General features: G+C 35.1%; 1 protein-coding gene across 1 annotated transcript in view; it reads left to right on the top strand.

Annotated features, from left to right (window-relative positions):
* LOC107552245 (lipoma-preferred partner homolog) overlaps positions 1 to 22,479 on the top strand; it is a 206,543-nt gene that overhangs the window by 37,753 nt on the left and 146,311 nt on the right. Inside the window, exon 3 of the mRNA XM_016234101.1 lies at positions 13,913 to 14,124. Coding sequence (XP_016089587.1) covers positions 13,932 to 14,124 — 193 coding nt within the window. The 5' untranslated portion in view covers positions 13,913 to 13,931. The remainder of the gene's footprint in view (positions 1 to 13,912; positions 14,125 to 22,479) is intronic.

The following is a 22,479-nucleotide window of genomic DNA, read 5'->3' as shown; positions in this document are numbered from 1 at the left end:
ACCACATCAGCATATTAGAAAGATTTCTGAAGTATCATGTGATACTGAAGACTGGCGTAATGGCTGCTGAAAATTCAACTTTGCCATCACAAGAATTATTTACATGGTAACTAATACTAATAATAAAACATTTAATAAACAACATTTAAAGTGTAATAATATTATTCATTACATTACTGTTTTTACTGTATTTTATATAAAATAAATGCAGCCTTGGTGAGCATAAGATAAAAAAAAAATATATATATATATTTTTAACTAATTTATGTCATTGGGCTTCTTGTTTTCCCACTGGTCAGCCAAACAGATCATTGGATGAGCCACACTTTGTACAGTATTTGAAATCGGAAAGAAATAAAAATTTGCCCTATTTATTTTCTTTACAAATGTTATTGGTGTTTTTTTTAATAATTCATCTATGCATATATCTTGTTATTCATTTTTTGACCTTGTAATCTTTAATCAAAATGTCATAACCAGCTCTTCTTGTGATATGACTTTTCCCTTCTGACAAATGCAAGACCATGTTTTAGCTAGGCCAGATGCATTCAGATCTGCACTATGCAATGGCCTCTTATCACAATCCAATCAACAACTGATGGGTAAAACCAAGCCCCACCCTACAATCACAACTTGGAAGGTATTGTATGTTGATTGCAGTTTCCATTTCATGATCTGTATGCCAGGAGCACAGTAAGCAATTCTTGGGCCTGGTACAAAATGCAAAGGCTGGTTTTGGGTTCCTGTTGTTCCTTTCTTATTGGCGGCTCTGTTGTATGATTTTTGGTACAGTGCATTTCTTCCTCCCACACTGTGCCGTGATGTAGGGACAGTTTCTTCATTAAATATCTGAGGCCTTCTAGAAGAGGCCACGAAGAAAGCAAAGGAATCAAGTGACGCTCTTCACTCTCTCTTGGCCAGCAGTACTAACCCAAAGTGCCAGGCAAGCCAGCAAAAAATCTGCCCATAAATAATTGTTTTTCTTGAACTCAGTCACTCTGTACTTTAGCAGCCTGGCTATGAGTCAGTTGTCTCTACTGCACACAGACTGCTGAAAATGAAGATGTTTCAGACATCTTCCTACTTCTAATACCAAGTGCAGATCAAGCTTTTTTAATTTTTATAAAAGGCTCAAATGATTCCCCCATAAGCCTGGTTCTTTCAAGAATAGATTTGAACATTTCAACAAGTATTTCATGGTGAAGTCTTCTGTATTTAGACATGAATGTGTCGTTCAAGGTGGCCTTCAAGTTCACCTGGGCACCACCTATTTTAAACCAGCTCTTTTCCAGCTTGAAATCATCTTTTGCTTTGTCATGGAACTCAGCAGATTTATCTCAGCACTTTTTGTTGAAAAGTTTAGGCTGAATTAAATGTCTTTTGTGTACTTTTAAAGACTTCACAGAGCTCTAAACAATCCTCTTTTTCTTGGTCTGCATTATGTGGGTATATGAAGCATGACTAGATGCATCCGGATGGCAGGGGTTCTCCACTTGTAAAGCTTTGAGCTTCTCAAAATATCGTCAGCCCTTCTCAGTCTGGAGGGAGTGTTTTTGTTGCTGACATGGATGTTGCGGGACGATTCAAAGCAGTATATAACAGGATGATTAAGGACGTGTAATGAGGTTTAATTGAAATAATGAGGACTGAACCGAAATGACAGAAAACTGTCAAATATGAAGAGGTCCAAGGTCAGGATCTGGTACAAAAGGTCACTGAATTAGAGAAGATCTGTATGTCACATTTCAACTCGCATAATGAAATGATTCAGTTGAAATGTCTCACTTTTCGAAAACCGTGAAAAACAAACAAACATTAAAAGATTTCCGTTTCGTGAATGCCAGATGTTTAACACTCTCTGAATTGAAAATATCAAAAACAAAGAAAATTTATATGACATTTATAGGCATGTTTTTCACATCTGATTCAGTAAATTGACCCATTTCATTTGAGAGTCGTGATCTATTTGTACATTCAATGTCACCACTCATCCCAGCTGTCCGACGTTATTCATTTTATCTTAAGTTAGTACTGATTGTAATGGTTGAATATGGAACCAACGGCATGTTCTCTCACTTTCTTTCCAGATTTCTTTTCCAATTCTCCATTGACAGTTGAATCCAACTGTCATTAACTAACCATGTATGCAACGAGCAACTTAGATTGAGTCTTGTGGTATTCTGTCTCCATGACCTTTCTGCAAATATATTTTAATTGAGTTAATCAATGCAGTGTAAATGCTGTTGGTTTCCAGGTAATAAAAATAATTACCAATTACCAAACTGATTTTTGGGACGACAGACTATTGAACTTTTTTTTTTTTTTTTCAATTGCAGGTTTTTTTTTAACCCACATTGTAAATCACGGTAGTGCTGACAACCAGTAATAAAATGAATTTATTGTCACAGACTCATGACTGTTTGTGTGTTTAGGGTCACAGTGCAATTTTTCTTCATAATATTGATGCGTGTGTATAGTTCTGGTGAGTGTATTTGTTTAAACTTCCTTTATTGCAAAGCTGATCCAGTTTAGAAGACCCAAACTATCTTTAAAATAATTCTGGGTGGACATAAGGATCATGTCTTTTCACATGACCCTTAATACAGATTTCTACCCACTTAGATGCATACTTCCTCTTCTCACATCTCAGCATGGAGAAGGACTGATCTGAGTCATCTGAAAGCACACCAAGCCATAGCGAGAGAATAACTCTCTCAGTATTAATAGCAGACTTCTGCTGTGATCCTGCAGTGAGAAGAAACACTCAAATGATGTTCCCGGCCTGGGCTTTAACCTTTAATGTTTTAATCATTCCAGAAATGAGTGCAGTTGATTTAAAGATCAAGGCTGGGTCTCGCTCTGTACTCCCTTTAGTTAGAACAGGTTGCTATCTAAATCATCTTTCTTCAAGATTAGCGTGTCAATCATTTAGAATGTCTGAACTAAGCATGCAGACTTCGTTTTAAAGGATTGACAATTCTATAGATGTGGATATAGAAATGAAATGGGAAATCTTATCATGTCAATCAAATTTTAAAACATCTGATATTTCTTAATCTCACCAAACCTTTGAGGATGTAATTTACTCTGCAGGATTTCCCACTTTGGAAGCAATAAAGTTCCATTGGGTTTGTTTTGCAGGTTGTTTTGAAAGTGTTTTTTGTTGTGTTCATCACATTCCTTTAAGTTAATAAAATCTTTTGGACTTAGAGATGACACCTTTTGTTAGGGCTGCGTGATATTATAAAGAATATTTTTTTTCTGTGAAAAAATATTTCTAATACATACATGAATTTTCACCACATGACTTGAAAAGCTCTCTTTAAAAAAGCTGAAAAAGTACTTTTTTCTTAAGATCTTTTTAGAGCGAACTGTTTTAGGCCATGAAAATTACAGCCTTCTGAAATTCAAATGAAATCTCATATGAAGCCGCTTACTGTCCACTTCAACTCTACTGGTCTATATGCCGCACACTTGGGTATACATGTTACAAGAACATGTTTAATGTTTGAAAATGAAGACCGTATGACATAAATATTAGTACTGTAATTTTACAGTTGTACTAGAAAAAAATTCTTCATTTTCAAACATTAAACATCAAACCTATATTTTGACGGAAACCCACAGGGAACCCTTAAAGCTTCTCCTTTGTTGACAATTGTGTTTTTTTTGTTTTAAAGAAAAAAGTGCCATGCTTCGCTTTGAAACACGCAGTGCATATATTTATTTACGTAATTCACAGCCTTTGCCATGTGATGATTGCATTGAGCCATATTGCGATTTAGATTTTATTTCGATATATTGCGCAGTCCTACTTTCTGTAAAATATTTGAACTGGAAATTTAATGACATTCTATCTTAGAAACCTACAGAGATATACTTGTAAATCTGTCCAAGAGGATGTTTCTGTTCAATTTTTTCTCTATTTTCCCATTCATACAGGAAATAGAAAATACAGTGTGTGTCTAATACTGTATATAATGTACTCCACAATGGCAATAACTTTCTCAAAACAAGTTCTAAAACTGATTGCCTGATTTTAGGCAGTTTCCAAGAGTCACAGGCCTTGATTTTTGTCAGATCACTTGGAAGCAAGGATTATATTTAAATGTATTTATATGCAGGTTAAACTTTTCGCTTTTACCATTACTAAATAGTCTCTACATTTCTCTTTTCAAGTAATTTTCACTCTCAGTTTGTGCATAGATGTGGGCTTTTAGTTCTTAACAACTTATCATATCATATGTTGTATGCATAAAATAAATATTTCTTTACTATTCTGCCTATTTTCCCATTCATACAGGAAATAGAAAATACAGTGTGTGTCTAATACTGTATATAATGTACTCCACAATGGCAATAACTTTCTCAAAACAAGTTCTAAAACTGATTGCCTGATTTTAGGCAGTTTCCAAGAGTCACAGGCCTTGATTTTTGTCAGATCACTTGGAAGCAAGGATTATATTTAAATGTATTTATATGCAGGTTAAACTTTTGGCTTTTACCATTACTAAATAGTCTCTACATTTCTCTTTTCAAGTAATTTTCACTCTCAGTTTGTGCATAGATGTGGGCTTTTAGTTTTCAAGTAAAAAGCTGTTAGGTTTCATTCCGTAAATTAATAAGACTCATCAAGGCTTGAAAACGTCACTTTGTCTAATGCCATTTTCTGTATAATTGTTAGAATTATATTTTAATGCTCTCATAATGCTCAAGCGATGTCACGACTTATCCTCCAATGACCTATGAATGCTTGTTTATAACTTTCAAATGATTGTTCCCTCATTTGTTTGTGTTTGTTTATGGGTCGAAGATCACCTTGGGATCTATTGAGGTGAACAGCGCTGACATGTGTCAATCTTTAACAGTCACTATAAAGGTGGTAGGCACGAATCCCTAAGATGTTCTATCACACCATTGGCTGTCTCCAAAATCAAACCCCACTTATTATGCAAGCTGTCCAAAGCCATTTGATTCCTTCCTTTGTCAATATGGAGCTGTCACTCTCTATCAAATACTGATATTTATATTTACCAGTTTACACTGTGAAACTCTGGATCCCTGTCACAGGGGAGCTGAATTGGAGAGTCCCAAATAACCATGAATCCATAAAGGCACTTGAGAAACATTCTGACAAGCTGTGAAGACATGAAATTTGTATGGGTTTGATAAACATGTTTTGTTATCAGGGGAATTGAATGCCTATTTTTTAAGCAGACATGGAAGAGAGTCGATACTTCATGCCTGTTTGGAGGTCTCAACCTTTAAAAATCAACATGGGGTAACGTATCTCTTGATGTCCTCGCACGAAACGATCAAATGCCAACATGGCTTAAAAGTGCTCAGCAGGCAGTGTGCTAAACATGGCGAGGGTCTGCCTTCATCTTGATTTGCCTGCATGGCGAACGAGGCCGTTTCCGTGTCTGCCGCAGATGGAGGGGGAATTGAGATCTCCTCCATATTAGTGATGCATTGTTTTAATCCCATTTGTAATGCCTATCAAACGGCATGAGCTTTCTCAAACACTAGGCTAATTTGGAAAACAAATCAGTGGTGGCCTTGTCATTTGATTAGTGCTGGTTTTGTTAGGCTTCCTTATTAACCTAATTAGCTCTTTGTAAGAATGAGATATCTGCCCAGGGGATGTGGCCAGTAGAGAGACTGACCTCCAACGCGACTGACCCTGCACCAGCTAAATGATTCCTAGCAGATGTAGATGCCAACAGCCGACCCTTAGTGTGTGTGTGTGTGTGTGTGTGTGTGTATAAATGTATAACAATCAAGCAACCAGTTTTGGCTAAATTTGCGTATCATCGTGATACGGCCATTTTTCTAAATGTAGACATCCAGACCCTCCCTCCCCCCGTGCCAGATAATATAAAGAGACAGTTTGAGATTGTTATCTGCAATAAACACTGAGTTTCCAGATGAGCAGATCTAATAGGCAAATGCACTGTAGGCCGAGGTTTCCAGTACATGAAAATCAGCTGGGATAACAGCGACTACAATGTTGAGCTGATGGATAACCGTTGAGCTTCATTAATAGCAAAAGCCTGCCCAACAGGTCCAGTCTCACTGTTTTATCTTGTTCCTAAACTGTTTCCTGTCACAGGTCCATCTTCGATGTTGGAGATAAGAGGACCAGACAGTAATGCTGTTGGATATCTTATAAAGCGGGGCTTTAGATAAGGAATAATTGAGCATAAACAAAGTCTTCTATGTGTTTGGCTTTCGATAGGACGTGACGTGTGGTCCCACAAGTATGGTGACCCATACTTGGAATTAGTGCTCTGCATTTAACCCCATCGAAAGTGCACACACACACAGCAGTGAACACACACGCACCATGAACACACACCCGGAGCAGTGGGCAGCCATTTTTTGCTGTAGTGCCCGGGGAGCAGTTGGGGGTTCGGTGCCTTGCTCAAGAGAGCTCTGTACATTCACTGGTACGAGACTCAAACCTGCAACCTTTGGGTTACGAGTCCGACTCTCTAACCATTAGGCCACGACTTCCCCCTTTCCCCCTGTACCTAGTGTAAACTATGGTGATGACAAGAACAATCCCAGTTGACTGAACTTGTAGGCTCCAATGAGAAAGTTCTTATGTGTTGTTAGTCAGTTGTGTTTTCTCTCACTTTAGTCTCTGCGGGATTTACTGGAGGGATAAAGGTCGGGTAAACTTGCTGAAATATTAATGACTTTCTCTGCAACCAGTGTTGGCTTCTGTCAGTGTTCAGGAAAATCACCACAACATGCTGCTGGTGAGATGCTGCAAAAAAACAATAAAAGCTGATGTTTACAACTCTCTTATTGTTGTTCCGGATGCATATTGAGGTAATTGTATTCAAAGGGGTAATTTTTGCTAATTAACCAATTATTTGTAGAGGTATTAACATGACTTGTGAAATATGATTGAAACTGCAAAATGAACACAAATGAGATTAAGACTCAAGGCAAATCATAAAAAGCTGTTTTGATAAAGGGTCTGAATACTTAGGACCATGTGATATTTCAGTTTTTCTTTTTTAATAAATCTGCAAAAATGTCAACAATTCTGTGTTTTTCTGTCAATATGGGGTGCTGTGTGTACATTAATGAGGAAAAAAAATTAACTTGATTAATGATTTTAGCAAATGGCTGCAATATAAGAGAGTGAAATATTTAAGGGGGTCTGAATACTTTCCGTACCCACTGTATGCTTAAAGTAAGAAAAAAATATTTAAAGATATATTGTTAAAACAAGTCTAAATAATTTGAGCTAATAAAGACCTTTGCTTTAAAAGTATTTTTTTTTTTTTACATTTTTAAATTATTTTACTAAAAAAAAACTAAAATATATATTAACAATTTATTATTTTTTATTATAAAGGTTATTTGTTTATTTATTCTTTTTTTGCAGTACAAGTGTCTGTGTAAGAGTCCTCATTCCATCATCTGTCCTTTTGAGATACAGGAAATGTGTGTGTGTGACTTTTTTTGTCATGTCAGAGTGAAGTGTGGTATCTTGTTTATTCTCAAGTGTCTGCGGCGTTGTTTACGTGTCACTTGAACCTTCAGATCAGGGCCAGCTCTCGGTGTCTGTTGCAGCACATGACCTGCCATGTCATTGCTTGACAACACAGCAAAGGCTGACAAATTGTCACAGGACATTAAGATAACTTCCATGGAAATAACAGCGCCAGGAGATGGAGAAGATAAAATGAGATTTGTGTTCTACCTGAAATGTCATCCTGTGTGGCCTCCATGTTCTGATCACCCTTTCATATCACATTGTTTTCATATTCCTTTCACACTAATGCGCTCACACACATGCTCACAGGCCTGTTGAGTGTTTGTAAGTGTCACTGTGAAGTCTGGCAGTGGGAAGGTGGCAGTAACTCAAGCTCAAGTCTACAAACACATGGTCTTAGTTGTTTGATTAGTCAGCGATCGAATGCTTTGATTCTCCAGTGTCTCCCTTTGGACAGCTGACCACTTCAACAGTAAATTGATCTTTTACTTAGGCCCTTATGATAACATAGACCACCCTTAGAAAAAAGTACAGTGACAGTAATGGTTTTAATGGTAATTATGGTACTAAGGTTCTGAAACCTTATTACAATATTGAGTCATTTAATTTGTAAAGGAAAAAATACACAACCTTTCATATGTTGGGATCTATATAAGTCTACATACTCAGCAATGCTGCATTTATTTAATAAAAAATAGTGTAAAACGGTAATATTGTGTAATGTTATTAGAGTTTAAATAACTTTTATATTTTAACATATTTCAAAGTTTAATTTATACTTCTGGCAAAGCTGAATTCTCAGCCATTACTCTAATATGCTGATTTCATGCTCATATAACATTTCTTACTATTATCAATGTTGAAAACAGTTTTGCTGCTTAATATTTTTGTGGAAGCCATAAAACATTTTTTTAAAGGATCTTTTGATGAATATAAAGCTCAAAAGAACAGCAATCATTTGAAATGTTTTTTTTTTTTTTGTAAAAAATACAATAATTAATAATAATAATAAATAGATAAATAACAACGACAACAAAATAATTACCATCACTTTTGTCCAATTTAATGCATCCTTTCTGAATAAAAGTATAATTAAAAAAAACTTTAAACCGTATTTAAAAAAAAAAAAAATTTAATAGAAGAAATTTCACTATTGTCTCGAATTTTTGGATTTCATTGTATATCCAAAAAAAATAATAATTTCCATTTGTACTTTTGGTGCTTTTTTTTGTAGAAATTACACCTTGAATAAATCTCTGACAAATCAAAAAAGTTTATCTTAGGATTACAATACATTTTATTGGGCTCCTCTTGCTTTTTCAAAACAAACTGGAAAGGAAGGTCCCTTTGTACCTCTTCCCACTGACATCCTGTGTCTCCATTGGACTGTAGTCTCTTTGATCCACGTTCATCCCCCTGCTCAATGTTTTCTTTCTCACTGAAGAGGTCGGCTTGAGGTTAAGCTGTGCTTTATTCTTTTCACACACACTCTCCAGGCATTATAATAGAGTCTGCAACAGAGGTCAGGAAATATAACACACCTATAGATTCCTGTAGCCCATCGTCTGCTGTGAAACCATCTTTTTCAACCTTTTACAAGAAAGTTCAGGTGTGTTAGAACTGTTACTGTGTGATAATGTCCCCTGTCCTTACACTGTTCCCTTTTATGGCCTTTGATAGGTGTGTGTGAGCAGAATGATGGGAAATGGAGAGCTCTAACACAGAAGGATCAATGGGGAAGCTCGGTAAAGAGGTTCTGCCGTGTGGTGCGGCTAGACGATATTAGAACACAATTGTGCGTGGGCTCTTTTGGCTCGTCTCTGGAGGGAAAACGTAAAGCCTACATCAGTCAGATGCAGCAAAACAGCGTGCACAGCGTACACAGCTACAAAAAGCAACAATGGCACCCACAAAAAAGACCAATGGCAGAAAAAATGAAAGATGCGTTTATTGAAATATTTCAAATAATGTTTCATTCGATTTCAGTACAGTTGCGATGGCTATTAGAGAGTTCTTTCAGTGAGGCATTCTTTCTCTTTTGTCTTTGTCTTTATTTCTGGATTATCTACTTAAAAACAAGTATTATGGTTCACCATGATTTAGTGTGCAATTGGTCATTAATGATATTGATAGATTTGTATGACATGGTGCTTAAATAATATACCATGTTAATGGGTCAATGATATTGTAGTGCTATTTTAGTAATAATTGTTGGTAAAGTTTAGTAATTTTGTTGCGTGTTTGTCAATTTTAGTATTATATATACGTATATATATATATATATATATATATATATATATAATATATATACATTGATTATTCATTTTTGTAATATATTTATTTTATTTCAATTAATATTTATTTTACTTCAAGTAACAATTTTTTAGTGGTTTTATTTATAGTTTCAGTTCTAGTGTCAGTTAGCTAAAATAACTCTGAGTCAACCTTGACCTTTCAACTTTTTGAGCTTGACACATTGATGAGGGCCTGTAGTGTTGCAGTTATTAAGCCATGAAGGCTATTCAGCAGTGAGTTTTGTTTTTGGACATTTTGTACCACCCTGACATTTTTGACTTTTATGTTAACCTTGCGATCAGGATGACCTGTCATCTATTTCTTCTAAACAAATGATTTATTTTATTTATTGCACCCTGAGGGGTTATTCATAATGAGGATTTTGTTACGGCCCATCAGGGCAGCCAGTTGCGACTCGATATACTGTATACCATATATATCATGTTCATAAGAACGACTTCAGTTAACCTCAACCCTCTAGTTATCTCATTACGCTATACTCTGCGGAGAGTTCATATTACAGGCTAACATCACATTTTTTTGAACTAGCAGAGCTATTTTGATCCCTGCATGGCACAGGTTCAGTCATTTGCACCTCAACACCTGTATCAAATCCCACTGCATTTTCAACAAATATAGCAAACGATTTTATTTATTGGACTATTTATTATCGACCACTCACTTGCAGCTCATAACAGGCCACGTAGAACCCATTTACTGTGAATAATTCTTTGAATCAGTCTGCTTTACAATAATCCCCTTCATTTGTAAGTAATAATCCAAATAATAAAAATCCAAGTAGGGAAGTGTGCAATTTTTTGAGTCAAAATAGACAGCAGCGGCCCTGCAGCTAAATGCCTAAGCAGATAAACAACACCGGTTATGTAAATATGTCTGTCTCCAAGACAAGCTGAACATAAATAAGAGTAAAGCAGTTATTTTAATAAGTTGGCTAGAGCTGTGGCACAGCAGTTAGCACACACATGCTCCTGAAGTTGTCAATAAATGCATTAGAAGTCATCAATATTGTCAGGTTGTTAATGTTGCTTGTACTACAGCTTTCACCACGTCAGTGAAAGTTAAACTGCTGTCATGTTCTCTGGCAGCTTTCTAAGCTTCAACACAACTAGTACATCCCCAGTTCTTCATTGCCTGATGTATTATGGTTTCATTTAAATTGATAACGCGGATAGCAACTGGTGGTTATTTGCTTCTAACTATAGAAAGGTGAGTGGCTTATGTGAAGTAAGGGATTATATCAAATTACAGAATCTTATTTGACACCTTGGCACGTCCCAGAGAACTCGAGAAATGATTAGCACCATATTTGGTTTTGCGGGATGACAAGTCCTGAGACTTTATGTTTGAAAATATACACTCTTAAAAGGATAGTTCACCCATATCAAGCCAAACTCATATAACTTTGTTTCTTCTATAAAAACCAATTAAGGAATGTCCTGGCCACTGTTGTAAATAGAATAGAAGTGGAGGATCACTCAGGCTGTCATGTTACAAAAATGACAATGACATGCCCGCATGGCTGCCTCTGGAACAGGCCCTCTCAACTTTATTGTTGACTTAAAGAATGATGGTGGAGCAGAATGAATGCAGAAGTGTACAAAAGCATGACTACCAATGTTCAAGAAAATGCCACAAGACTCATCAGAAAGTGCTTCATATTGCAACAGGACAATGCCCCAAAACACCCTGCTAGCTCAGTCAAGGAGACCAAAAAATGGAAGGTCTTAGATTGCCCAAGTCAGTCTCCAGATTTAAATCCCATTGAACATGAATTTCACCAGCTAAAGAGGAGACTAAAAGCAGAAGCTCCCCAAAACAAGCAACAGTTGAAATTGGCTGTATTAAAGGTTGGGAAAAGCATTTCAATGGATGAAACCAAGAGTCTGGTGATGTCTATGGGTGGTAGACTCACTGCTGTGATTGCATGCAAGGGATTTACAACTAAATATTAGCTTTTAAACTTTTACATTTGCTTTAAGTTCAACTGTCCCAATACTTATGCTCACATCAGGTTAGGGAATGAAACTCTAAAAGGTGCTGTCCTTTTTATTTGGTAAAACATGAATGTGTTGAAACAGCTAATAATAAAATGTGACATTCTGTGGTTTTGTCTTATATTCATCTTTTAATCATATTTGCAGATGTCTTGACTACACAGCAGACAAACCAATTTTGTTATTACTGTTCCAATACTTATGGAGGGCACTGTATATATTTCTTCAAAACGGCAAGCAAAGAATGGGCTTCAAGTTTGTTTTTGTAGCGCTGGCGCTCAACTTGTAAATATATAATATAATCTTTCCGTCAAGACATGAAAACACACTAATACAAAAGATTTGTAAAAAGGAATAAACCAAATTTAAGTTAAACTTAGACTTAACCTCCTGAGACCCTGTGACCTCATATGAGGACATTATATTTTGGGGTATTTCTCTGAGACTATACATGCCACAGTTTTAAGTCTGGATGTCCTGTGCAAGGCACATTCAGGGCTTTTCAGAGATACTAAATGTTTGGATGTTTCACTATGACCACTCCCTCTCCTTGGTCTTCAAATATGTCTGATATTAATTTAGTGACACTCTTATGGAAATATGATACTATTTTGTAATTATCATTTAAATCTGTCTAATTTTTAAACTGTCTGTCATAAATCAACATCTCAGGAAAATGTTATGGGGTTTCAAATCAAAATATGACTTTCTGTTACGAAACAGGATGTTGATTTCATACATGTCCTCGTATGGTTTCACGTTTCAATATTCTATGAAATATTATATATTATTATGAAAATCTTGTCAAATATTACTCCCATTATTACACTTCTTTTTTCATTACATGTTGCTCCAAAAACACGTTAATATGCAAATTAGATTTAGTTTATAGATACATTGTATATAATGAGAAAACCCGTTTATGGCCATTTTGCAGAAAGAAAAATGGTATGTCAAATCATTCTGTTATAACATCATCATCTTTATACAAAGTTTGGTAAAAAAATAAATAAATCGTGAAAACTAAAAATGTATTGGTGATTTAAAAAATCTATTGTTTTTGCCTATGCATGTTCATTCATGTCTTTTTTATTTTTTTTTATTGAGTTATGAATAGCATAACTTATGAATGAAATATCATTTTTTACATGACTTTCTGTTACGAAACAGGATGTTGATTTCATACATGTCCTCGTATGGTTTCACGTTTCAATATTCTATGAAATATTATATATTATTATGAAAATCTTGTCAAATATTACTCCCATTATTACACTTCTTTTTTCATTACATGTTGCTCCAAAAACACGTTAATATGCAAATTAGATTTAGTTTATAGATACATTGTATATAATGAGAAAACCCGTTTATGGCCATTTTGCAGAAAGAAAAATGGTATGTCAAATCATTCTGTTATAACATCATCATCTTTATACAAAGTTTGGTAAAAAAATAAATAAATCGTGAAAACTAAAAATGTATTGGTGATTTAAAAAATCTATTGTTTTTGCCTATGCATGTTCATTCATGTCTTTTTAATTTTTTTTTATTGAGTTATGAATAGCATAACTTATGAATGAAATATCATTTTTTACATTTTTTTTTATGCTCTAAACAATGTAAAGACATGAAAAAAACTTTTTTTTCCTAAAAATCTTTTCTCGGGTCTTAAGAGGTTAATAACTTTCCTTGGCATATTCAAAATTTGCACTTTTGTTGGATGAACTTACCATAAAATTATGCAATAATCAGATAAGATGCTACTCTGAACTTGTTCTGGTTCTTCCATGCCTGGTGTTTGAAATGCACAGTTTCCTTTGCAAAGTCCACAGTTAAGAACAAAGAGCGGGAGAAGCCGCGACTGCGCAGTGCTCTAGGGATGGGAATTCGGTCTCTGGTGAAAATTACCACAATGGCTCATCCATCCATATCTATGTTATGCATAAAAAAACTAAATTTCTATGGAAGGAATGTATCACTAGAATTCAGACAGCGCTACAATTCCTCACACATTGTGGGCATTCTGGGTGCTTTGGGACCTGTACATCTCAGTGCAATATAATAATGTGGTCTTGTTGTTGTTTTTTAGAGTTCTTGACTCCAGAAAGATGTGGGGTGGCTATAATGATGGGGACCAGCAAGGTCATGTGAGTGCACGAATGGAGACCAGCTTACCCATGGGTACCACCAGTATTTCTGTATCCCAGCAACAGGCTCCTAAGAAGTTTGCTCCTGTTGTGGCTCCCAAGCCCAAGTTCAACCCCTATAAACAACCCGGGGATGCAACACACGAGGGAGCTGGTAAGACTTATAGCCTTGACTTTTTAATTATTAGCATTTGTACATATTTGCATATGACCGTGGTCAGACCACATGTATGGGTTTGCAAAATGTGTTTTTCCACTTGAGGATCAGAACTGGGAAACGATGATCGCCTTGGAGTCAAAATTCAGAGAAACGGTGAAGCAAATTGAATTGCACAGACTAAAATGTGGCTTTTACATGAAAACTCAAGATGCAAAACTAGCTTGAAATAGGGATTTTACTGGACCCCGACTGCAGGACACAAGGACTCTTGGTCTGCCTTGCATCATATTAAAAAGTCTCGTCTGGCTCTTTGAAGCTGTTGTCTTGCCAATTACATTTTATTTTGGAGGACAGGTGACCATCTGACCATGAAAGTCCATCACTGGTGGCCATTTATATGCTGGGTCTATCTTAGCACTTTAAAAAAGACACCTAGAAACACACACACACACTTGCACATTTAAATCAGACTGTTGGCTTTGTGGTATTTCTACTTTAACTTTCAGGACAGTGTATTATCCCCCAATATAACTGACGTGTTTGCCAGCGCTACAAAACAACAAAATATATAGACTAGTAGTTATACCTCGACTCCCAAAAGATATGAACTTATATGATCACAAACCGGTCCAAATATAGTGGAATATAGCGACCATTCATTTTTAAAGAAATATAGCACAAGCAGTCAAAAGGGCATCCAATTGCATTTTTTCATTTGATCCACAAATGGATAAAGAAAATCATTTGGAAATTTGAAAGGTGCATTTAAAAATGACCTATTAATTTATTATTTTATTCTTACACTTAACTAGCATTTTTAATATGAACTAAATAGTGATACATTTGTCTATTTTGTCAGTTTATAATATGGGTAACACTTTACAATAAAGTTCACTAGTTAATGTTAATTAATGCATTAACTATCATTAACTAACAATGACCAATACATTTTTTACAGTATTTCTTAATCTTTGTTAATGCTAATTAATACAACTATGACTGTTCGTTGTTAGTTAATATTAGCTCATAACCATTAATTAATATTAACAGATATGACTTTGGATTTTAAAAATGCATTAGTACATTTTGAAATTAATATGAACTGAGATTAATAAATGCTTTACAAGTATTTTTCATTGTTAATTCATGTTAACTAATATAGTTAACAAATGTTAACAAATGGAACCTTATTATAATGTGTCACCAAAATATGATTTATTCATTTATTATTGTCTTGTAACATTAATTAGATAAACCCCCTTTACAATCACATTTACAATCACATTTTTCACCCCCTTTACAATAATCACATTTTGTTGCTTTGCAGCCTGAAATGAAGGCGGACACAAAATGACCACAGCTGATCACAGTTAAAAGTCAAATGGTTTTGTGTGCCATTGAGAAGGTGATTAGCTACACCTGATTGAGTTTACAAGTCATTTTTAGGAGGGGGTGATCTTTTTTCCAACTCAGTGATTCTGTTTTTTTTTATTTTTCTCTGACAGGTTGGTGTTATATCTTTCACTTGGATGTTATAAGTTGCACTGAGTAAATACAGCGGGATAAAACAAAAACTGTGTACGTCCTCATTTCAGGCTGCAAAGCAACAAAATCTGATTATTGTAAAGGAGGGGGGGGGGAATCTTTTCTATACCCACTGTAAATGTTTTTCATTGTCAATTTGAAAAACAATTTGTCTTTTAACATTTTTATTTTCAAATTAATAAACTAATTCATTTTTATTTTTAAGTTAAAAATATTACTTATTTTAAGTCATGGGACATGTCTTTAGTTAATTTGATGGATTACATCTGTGGTTATTCAGTTAGGAAACCTGTGTTAATTTAACTGCTCTGCTAAAAAAATCACCCTGAGACCGTCTGGTTTAAAGCAATGAAATTCAGACATTTTTTAAAGTGTGACTTAAGGGCCCAAATGCATTTTTTCCCTCCACTGTACAATCAGATTTGGACAGTCCTCTGTTTGTTTAGTTCAGCATTAATCATAAAACCCAAGCTATGATCGTTTACATGAGAGGTTCATCAGTCTGTTGGCGGTGAATGTGTGTGAGTTGTTCATATGTAATCACCTCACACAATGGTCTAATCCCTAATCAGAACTCTGTGCTATATGTAAGAAGGTCCATGTTGGCGACATTCATGTGTGGGGCCACAGGGGTTCATTAAAAGATTAATATTATTAAATATAATTACAAATTATTATTATTATTTTTTTTTACAATTTAAGATAACTGTTTTCTTGAAACAGCTGAAAACAGTTGTTCTGCTTAAAGCTGCAGTCCGTAACTTTTTTGGGTTAAAAATGATCCGAAATCAATATTTGAACAAGTACATAACCAGCCAGTGTTCGAAACTATCGCTTTACTTTAGCCCGATTCACAATGGTCAGTTTATAATAATGTTTTCTAATTTGAGTGGTACGGGTAGGTTTTCGCGGGAAATTCGAGTATGCCGCTGCGTCATTACGTCACGTCTGTAAACATAAAGAAGTTGTCCCGGCTTCTAGGCTATCGCATGTGACTGAGGATCCTGCAGGTGGCGGATCGTTTATAGCCTTTTCTCACAGCAGCTGGAATAATTAAATGTATCATTTTGATGGCGGATTGTAATCCAGAAAGGATTATGTGTTTATGAAACACATGTGAATGTAATTAAATTATTTTCCAGTTTTAAATGTGCTTCTGATTACAGATAGCCTGGGATTAGACAAGATTTGTATTTTCAAGACAACCAGTTCGAAGGGAGCATAATTTACATTTTGGGTTAAAATAATTTCTTAATATGAAATTTGAGTGGTATGACAATTAGAGATTAGACTGTACAGACATAGAAATCGACTTGCTTATACACACTATACTCATAGTCACGCAATGCTGATGTTGTTAACATTAACAATTTGAGAATAAAGTATAACAATAATAATAATTTGCACAGTTTGATGTGATATGAACTCATTTAGATTAAATCACCATTGGTAGCACGATTTATTGTAATGTTTTTTTCCTCAGTTGGTCAGAACAAACGTAGCAGACTTGTTACTTACTTGCTCAGATGACAATATCCGGTGAAAATGCTTATTTGAGTCATATATTCCAAGATGTAGGCTAGAATCTGTGAGTGCAAAGTACAATATCCACACCGGTGCGGTGACTGACTGCCACACATACTCTTCAAAACATTAGATTCATCCGCGCTGGAGACAGAGCACAACCCACGCAAGAAAGATAATTCCACACACAGCTGCAATTCCATGTTTTCAAACAGAGATGGCAACAAAGAGGCAAAACTTACAGACTGCAGCTTTATTATCGTTATGGAAACCATGATACATTTTTCTTTGATGAATAGTTCAAAAGAACAGCATCTATATGAAATAGATTTTTTTTGTAACATTGTAAAAGCCTTTACTGTTACTTTACTGTAATGCATATGCTTTGTATTTAATCTTTTTTTTATTAATTTTCAGCAAAAATAACTATTGTGAAAATTTCCCAAAGCACACACTCTTAATTAACATGGCAAATGTTGGTGTTATGATACTGTTTGCTATGTTTTTTTGTGGTGGGGAATTTTCTTTTTGTAGTCTGGAGGATAGGATCATATGGAAGCTGTTTTACATATGTGAAGATGCATTAAAAAGACAATATGAAAATTTCAGCTTTATCAAAACCTAAATATAAGAGTTTTGCCAAAATGATGTGAAATCCTTAGAGTATATAGATGTTTTCTATCAGTAGTTTGTTAGATAAGGTTTAAAAAGTTTCAGCCAGCCGGACAAATAAACCCAACATGCCGTGAAACGCATATTTACAAGAATACTTGCAGAGTTGAATGAGTTATTGATTACTAATTACAGACACAAGGCCCTTGGGCATTACGTAAATATGGGTGAATCCACATAAATGCCCAAAAGTGGGATTTCTTTGCAGTGTCTACCCAGACAGGCATTCTTATGCTCTCTGGACATCAACCAAGTCCTAGCTAACGGCATGCCCTTTGGCAATTTGTAATTTTTTTTGAAGAGTATTATTGGGAATTTGTTTCTGCAATAAAACTACTAATTTCTTGCATTAATTGGCTGATAGCGGCTCTGTCAGATAGGGGTTTCCATGGTTACAGCGTGGGCTTTCTGGACCCTAAAAAGCTTTCTGATTAGAAATGTGAATTTAACTTAATCTCTATGGTGAATATTGTATTAATTAAGTTATTCTATTTTTAAACATTTCACAGAAAAAAAAGAAAGATAGAGGACCTTGGGGGCTTATTTTATGCTGTAACCCTGCTGCTCTTTGATGGTGTGAGAGCAACAGAGACCTGCCATTGTTTCAGATGAAAAGCAATGATGAGAATATTGGAGGGAGTTCTCACACGTCTGTCCTGGTCGAACAGGCAGCTTTGAGCTATTTGAGTTATCTGAGCTCACTTTGTCCCATGTTAGTTTTATCATACTGGAGTGAACGAAGATAAATGCAACCAACAAATGGGCACATTTGTCGTTTGCCTCTTGACATTATAATGTATATGAACATAAATTTGAACACATTGTAACTGAATAAAAACAAAATGCATTTTTATTCAGATTGACATTGCAAATGTTCAATTCTGTTCTGTATGATTTCTAAAAACTGATTGGAACCTCCGGAGCTGATTGAAACTATTCGCAGCCGCAGAGCAAGTGTCTCTCTCTCACACAAAAGTCCCTAGCAGACCACCTGTTTTTCAGTAAATGATGGAGAAAGACTAGGGGTAATTTATTTATAAATCAGACCCACACGTCATAGTTAACAAAAGTAAACTCATTTGCATTCTTTGTGGTGTTTTTATCATCAGTTTTAAAGATGATAAATGTTCACCATAAGTAAAAAACAATCATTCATATAAGTAGGAATGACTGCAGTTTAGAAGCAAAAACATCTTTACACATGTGAGAATATGTCCATAAAGTGCTGGGGAAAGTTGAAATATTTTGAATTTTGCAACTTTCAGATATCATTTCAACCTTTTGTTTAGTAAAGAGGAACTTGCAATACGTCTATAGGATGTTTCTTATCAAATGTCTAAAAGACGTTTAGAAAAGGTCTTTAAGATGTTTATGATTTAGAATGTATGTAAAACTGACATCTTAAAAACATCTATCAAATGTTTGTGCACAGCAGATGCTTTCCAGATGAAGCGATCTTTAACAGACATCTTGCAGACGTACTTGTGCTATCTGGGTTTTGATGTTGTTTAAGACTGACAGAATCTGTTATTTTACTAATAATATGAAACAATAATTAATGTGTATATAATAATTAAACATTGTAGGTAAGATTTCATTCCAGAACTCCACATTTTATCCCATTTTTTTGGTGACATTCTTTTAATTCTGCACTGATCTTTTTTTTATTATTATTAATCTTACAGTTACACAGAGCTCAGAGAGCACAGAGGAAGAGTTTGTGCACACGCTTCCCGTGGGCATTGCGGTTCACACTTCTGCAAAATTTAGGGTGTCTCTGTCTAAACAAGGTGCTTGAAAAACAGTATCAGACCTATATTATCCAATATTTGCCACAGGAAGTGGATGCGTTGTGTAATATCTCGTTTATGCTTCTGTGTATTACCGCCATCTTGCAGCTGCTTATGACAATGTGAAGTCAAGGCTAAGCGACATAAAAACAAACCAGATGAAATACAGACATGGTTGAACAAGACTGACAGTGACAAACATGATTGTTTGTATTCTATTTGTTTGTCAGGTATTAATTCAGGACATGTTTCTTATGGTTTAGTTTGAACAACAGACAGCTGGAATGTTCATTTAATGTTAGCCGGCCAATACCTTTTGACACGGAGTATGTATTTACTGGATGGTTATTTTGGAGTGGCTTGTTGTATGTTACATTTTGTAGAATGTATGTTACATTCTACAAAATTTGTTCAAAGCTGATGGCGTTATTTATAGTGGTCAACCGATATTGTTTTTTTGACAGCCGATGCCGATATCTTGGAAAGCAGGATGGCCGATATAATTGTATTTATTTTAATATTTAAGAAATTTGAAATCATTTGAGAATGGATTCAAAAATGAATTAGTAAAACAAACATACTTATTCTTTAGATGACAAAGTATTTTATTACAAATAAATAAAAAATTATAAAAATATAATTAAAAAGGAAGTAAACTGTAACCAACAGAGCACTCAGTAGGCTATTCTGGGAAGTTTGTGTGCATTGGGAATCATATTTTTTCAAATAAAGCCAATGCAACACTCATTTTACATACAGCACACAGTGAAAATGTCATGAATATGACAGTGGGCAAATGCATAAAGCGAAGCATAATTTGAAATCACGAATTTAATGTTTAAAGCATTCAATTTGCACAGACCGAACGTCACGCAGAGAACACGTGATCATGCAGATCACATGCACACTTCACAAGATCTTACAACTGGATTCGACTAAGTTTGCAAGGTTTGTGAAATAAAATTTTCATTAGCCATTCAAAGATTTGTTTAAATGATGTAAATGCATATTTGCTGAATGCTGACAGCAAACGAGAAAGTATTATAATGTTTGCCTCTCTATTACTAATAATATAAAAGCAATTGTTATAATACATTTTGTATACATTTTAATTCCTTTGTTTAACAGTTCTATCGGATTATTAGACAGAACTGTTAACGACGACGGCGAACAAGAGGGAGAATGTGAGCACTGTGTGCTCAGGCGCTGCCGTTCTCAGTGCCGTCCCAATAAAAGTCCGGCATGCCGTCAAAATAAAAGATGCGCCTCGAACGCATTGGCCAAACAGAAAAACTTATCCGCCGATGCCGATATTTGAAAAATGCCAAATATCGGCCTTGGCGATATATCGGTCGACCACTAGTTATTTATTCAGTCAGAAAGTGGCAAATGCAGCCTTAAACCAGCCTTCAGACACTTTGACTGTTGCAAGTAAAAACAATTGTATGCCACTATACAGATATTTTCATTCAGTTTTGTCTCTTAGTATTGACTATGCTGTTAAAGAGTGGTCAGATGGCACACATTTTTGAAGTCTGCCTGTTATCGCTGTTCACCGCTGTCTGTTGTATTCAGTGACATGACTTCATGTCTGACTAAACTCTTGACTTATTCTGGGCTTCTGTCTGGAACATTTCTAATTGAAGGTTGAAAGGCAGATACAGAACATAAAAGCTGTTTTAGGTGCTGTATCTGCCCGTACGCTATTGTGTGAGAAAATGTGCCAGAAGATAGGGTGAGTTGAGGCCTTGAATCGAGGGCAGTTCATTAGGCCTCTATTACAGCGGATAAGCCCAATTCCTTGGCAAGCTAATTGACTTTTTATTAATGGAGATAAGTGAACGTGTCAATTATCTGAGCAAGGGTACTTTATATTAAGTAAAGAACATCATAGGAGATAAAGCAAACAGTAATAGGGAATCATTGTAAAGGTGTCTCGTCAAACTGAGGGTTTGTACAGGGCTAATGAGGTTTTTAATGCTGATGTTCACATTAAACTAATCTGATGGGAAATGTGAAAAAAACTGATTGTATGTGTGTGTGTGTGTGTGTGTGTATGAGTGTACAACTGCATAAGGTATGGGAACCCTTTGGATTTACCTGGATTTCTGTATGAATTGGTCATAAAATGTTATAAAATCTTTTAAAAAGTCACAAAAATAAAGAAATAATATGCTGGTTTAATAAAGACAGAATATAAGTTCAAGACCCTTGCAGACTAATGAATTAAAAAATGTATATGAATGAATATGTTTGTCTGACCATCCTATGTCACCTATGTCATTTAAATAAATTAATTGATAAAATAGGCATTGTTATTTGTATAAATTGCCATCACCACTAAATTGTATAAATTCCCTTTTCAAAAATCATGAAATATTGCCTGTAAATAAATAAATAAATAATTTGTTTTGTTGTAGTTGTGGCCTAATGGCCAATGACCCAAACACATTAAGCTGTGGAGTTCATGTGGCAGATTTAAATCTGGATCATGCCATGTCCTGGTCTCATTCCAAAACAATCCGGTCCACTCTCTATTTTCGCTATCAAAAAAGGGTCAAAAAGTCAATTTATGATCTTTTATGTCTCTTTAATGTCCCTATTTTTATCAGCAGGCTTCTATTAGCAAATACCCACATCTATAATTCAATTCAATTCAAATTTATTTGTATAGCGCTTTTCACAATACAAACCATTGCAAAGCAACTTTACAGCAAATTAAGTTTCTACAATATTTAGTGGTAGCTTATCAGTGATGACTGTCAGTTAATGTATGGAAAAATCAATTAAAGACGTAATCAATTAAAGACGTAATCAA

The sequence above is a fragment of the Sinocyclocheilus grahami genome, unplaced genomic scaffold (assembly GCF_001515645.1).
Source record: "Sinocyclocheilus grahami isolate Dianchi unplaced genomic scaffold, SAMN03320097.WGS_v1.1 scaffold444.1, whole genome shotgun sequence".
In the NCBI taxonomy this organism is placed as follows: domain Eukaryota; kingdom Metazoa; phylum Chordata; class Actinopteri; order Cypriniformes; family Cyprinidae; genus Sinocyclocheilus; species Sinocyclocheilus grahami.
The sequence above is the reverse complement of the archived record's forward strand: the minus strand, read 5'-3'. Positions and strand labels throughout refer to the sequence as shown.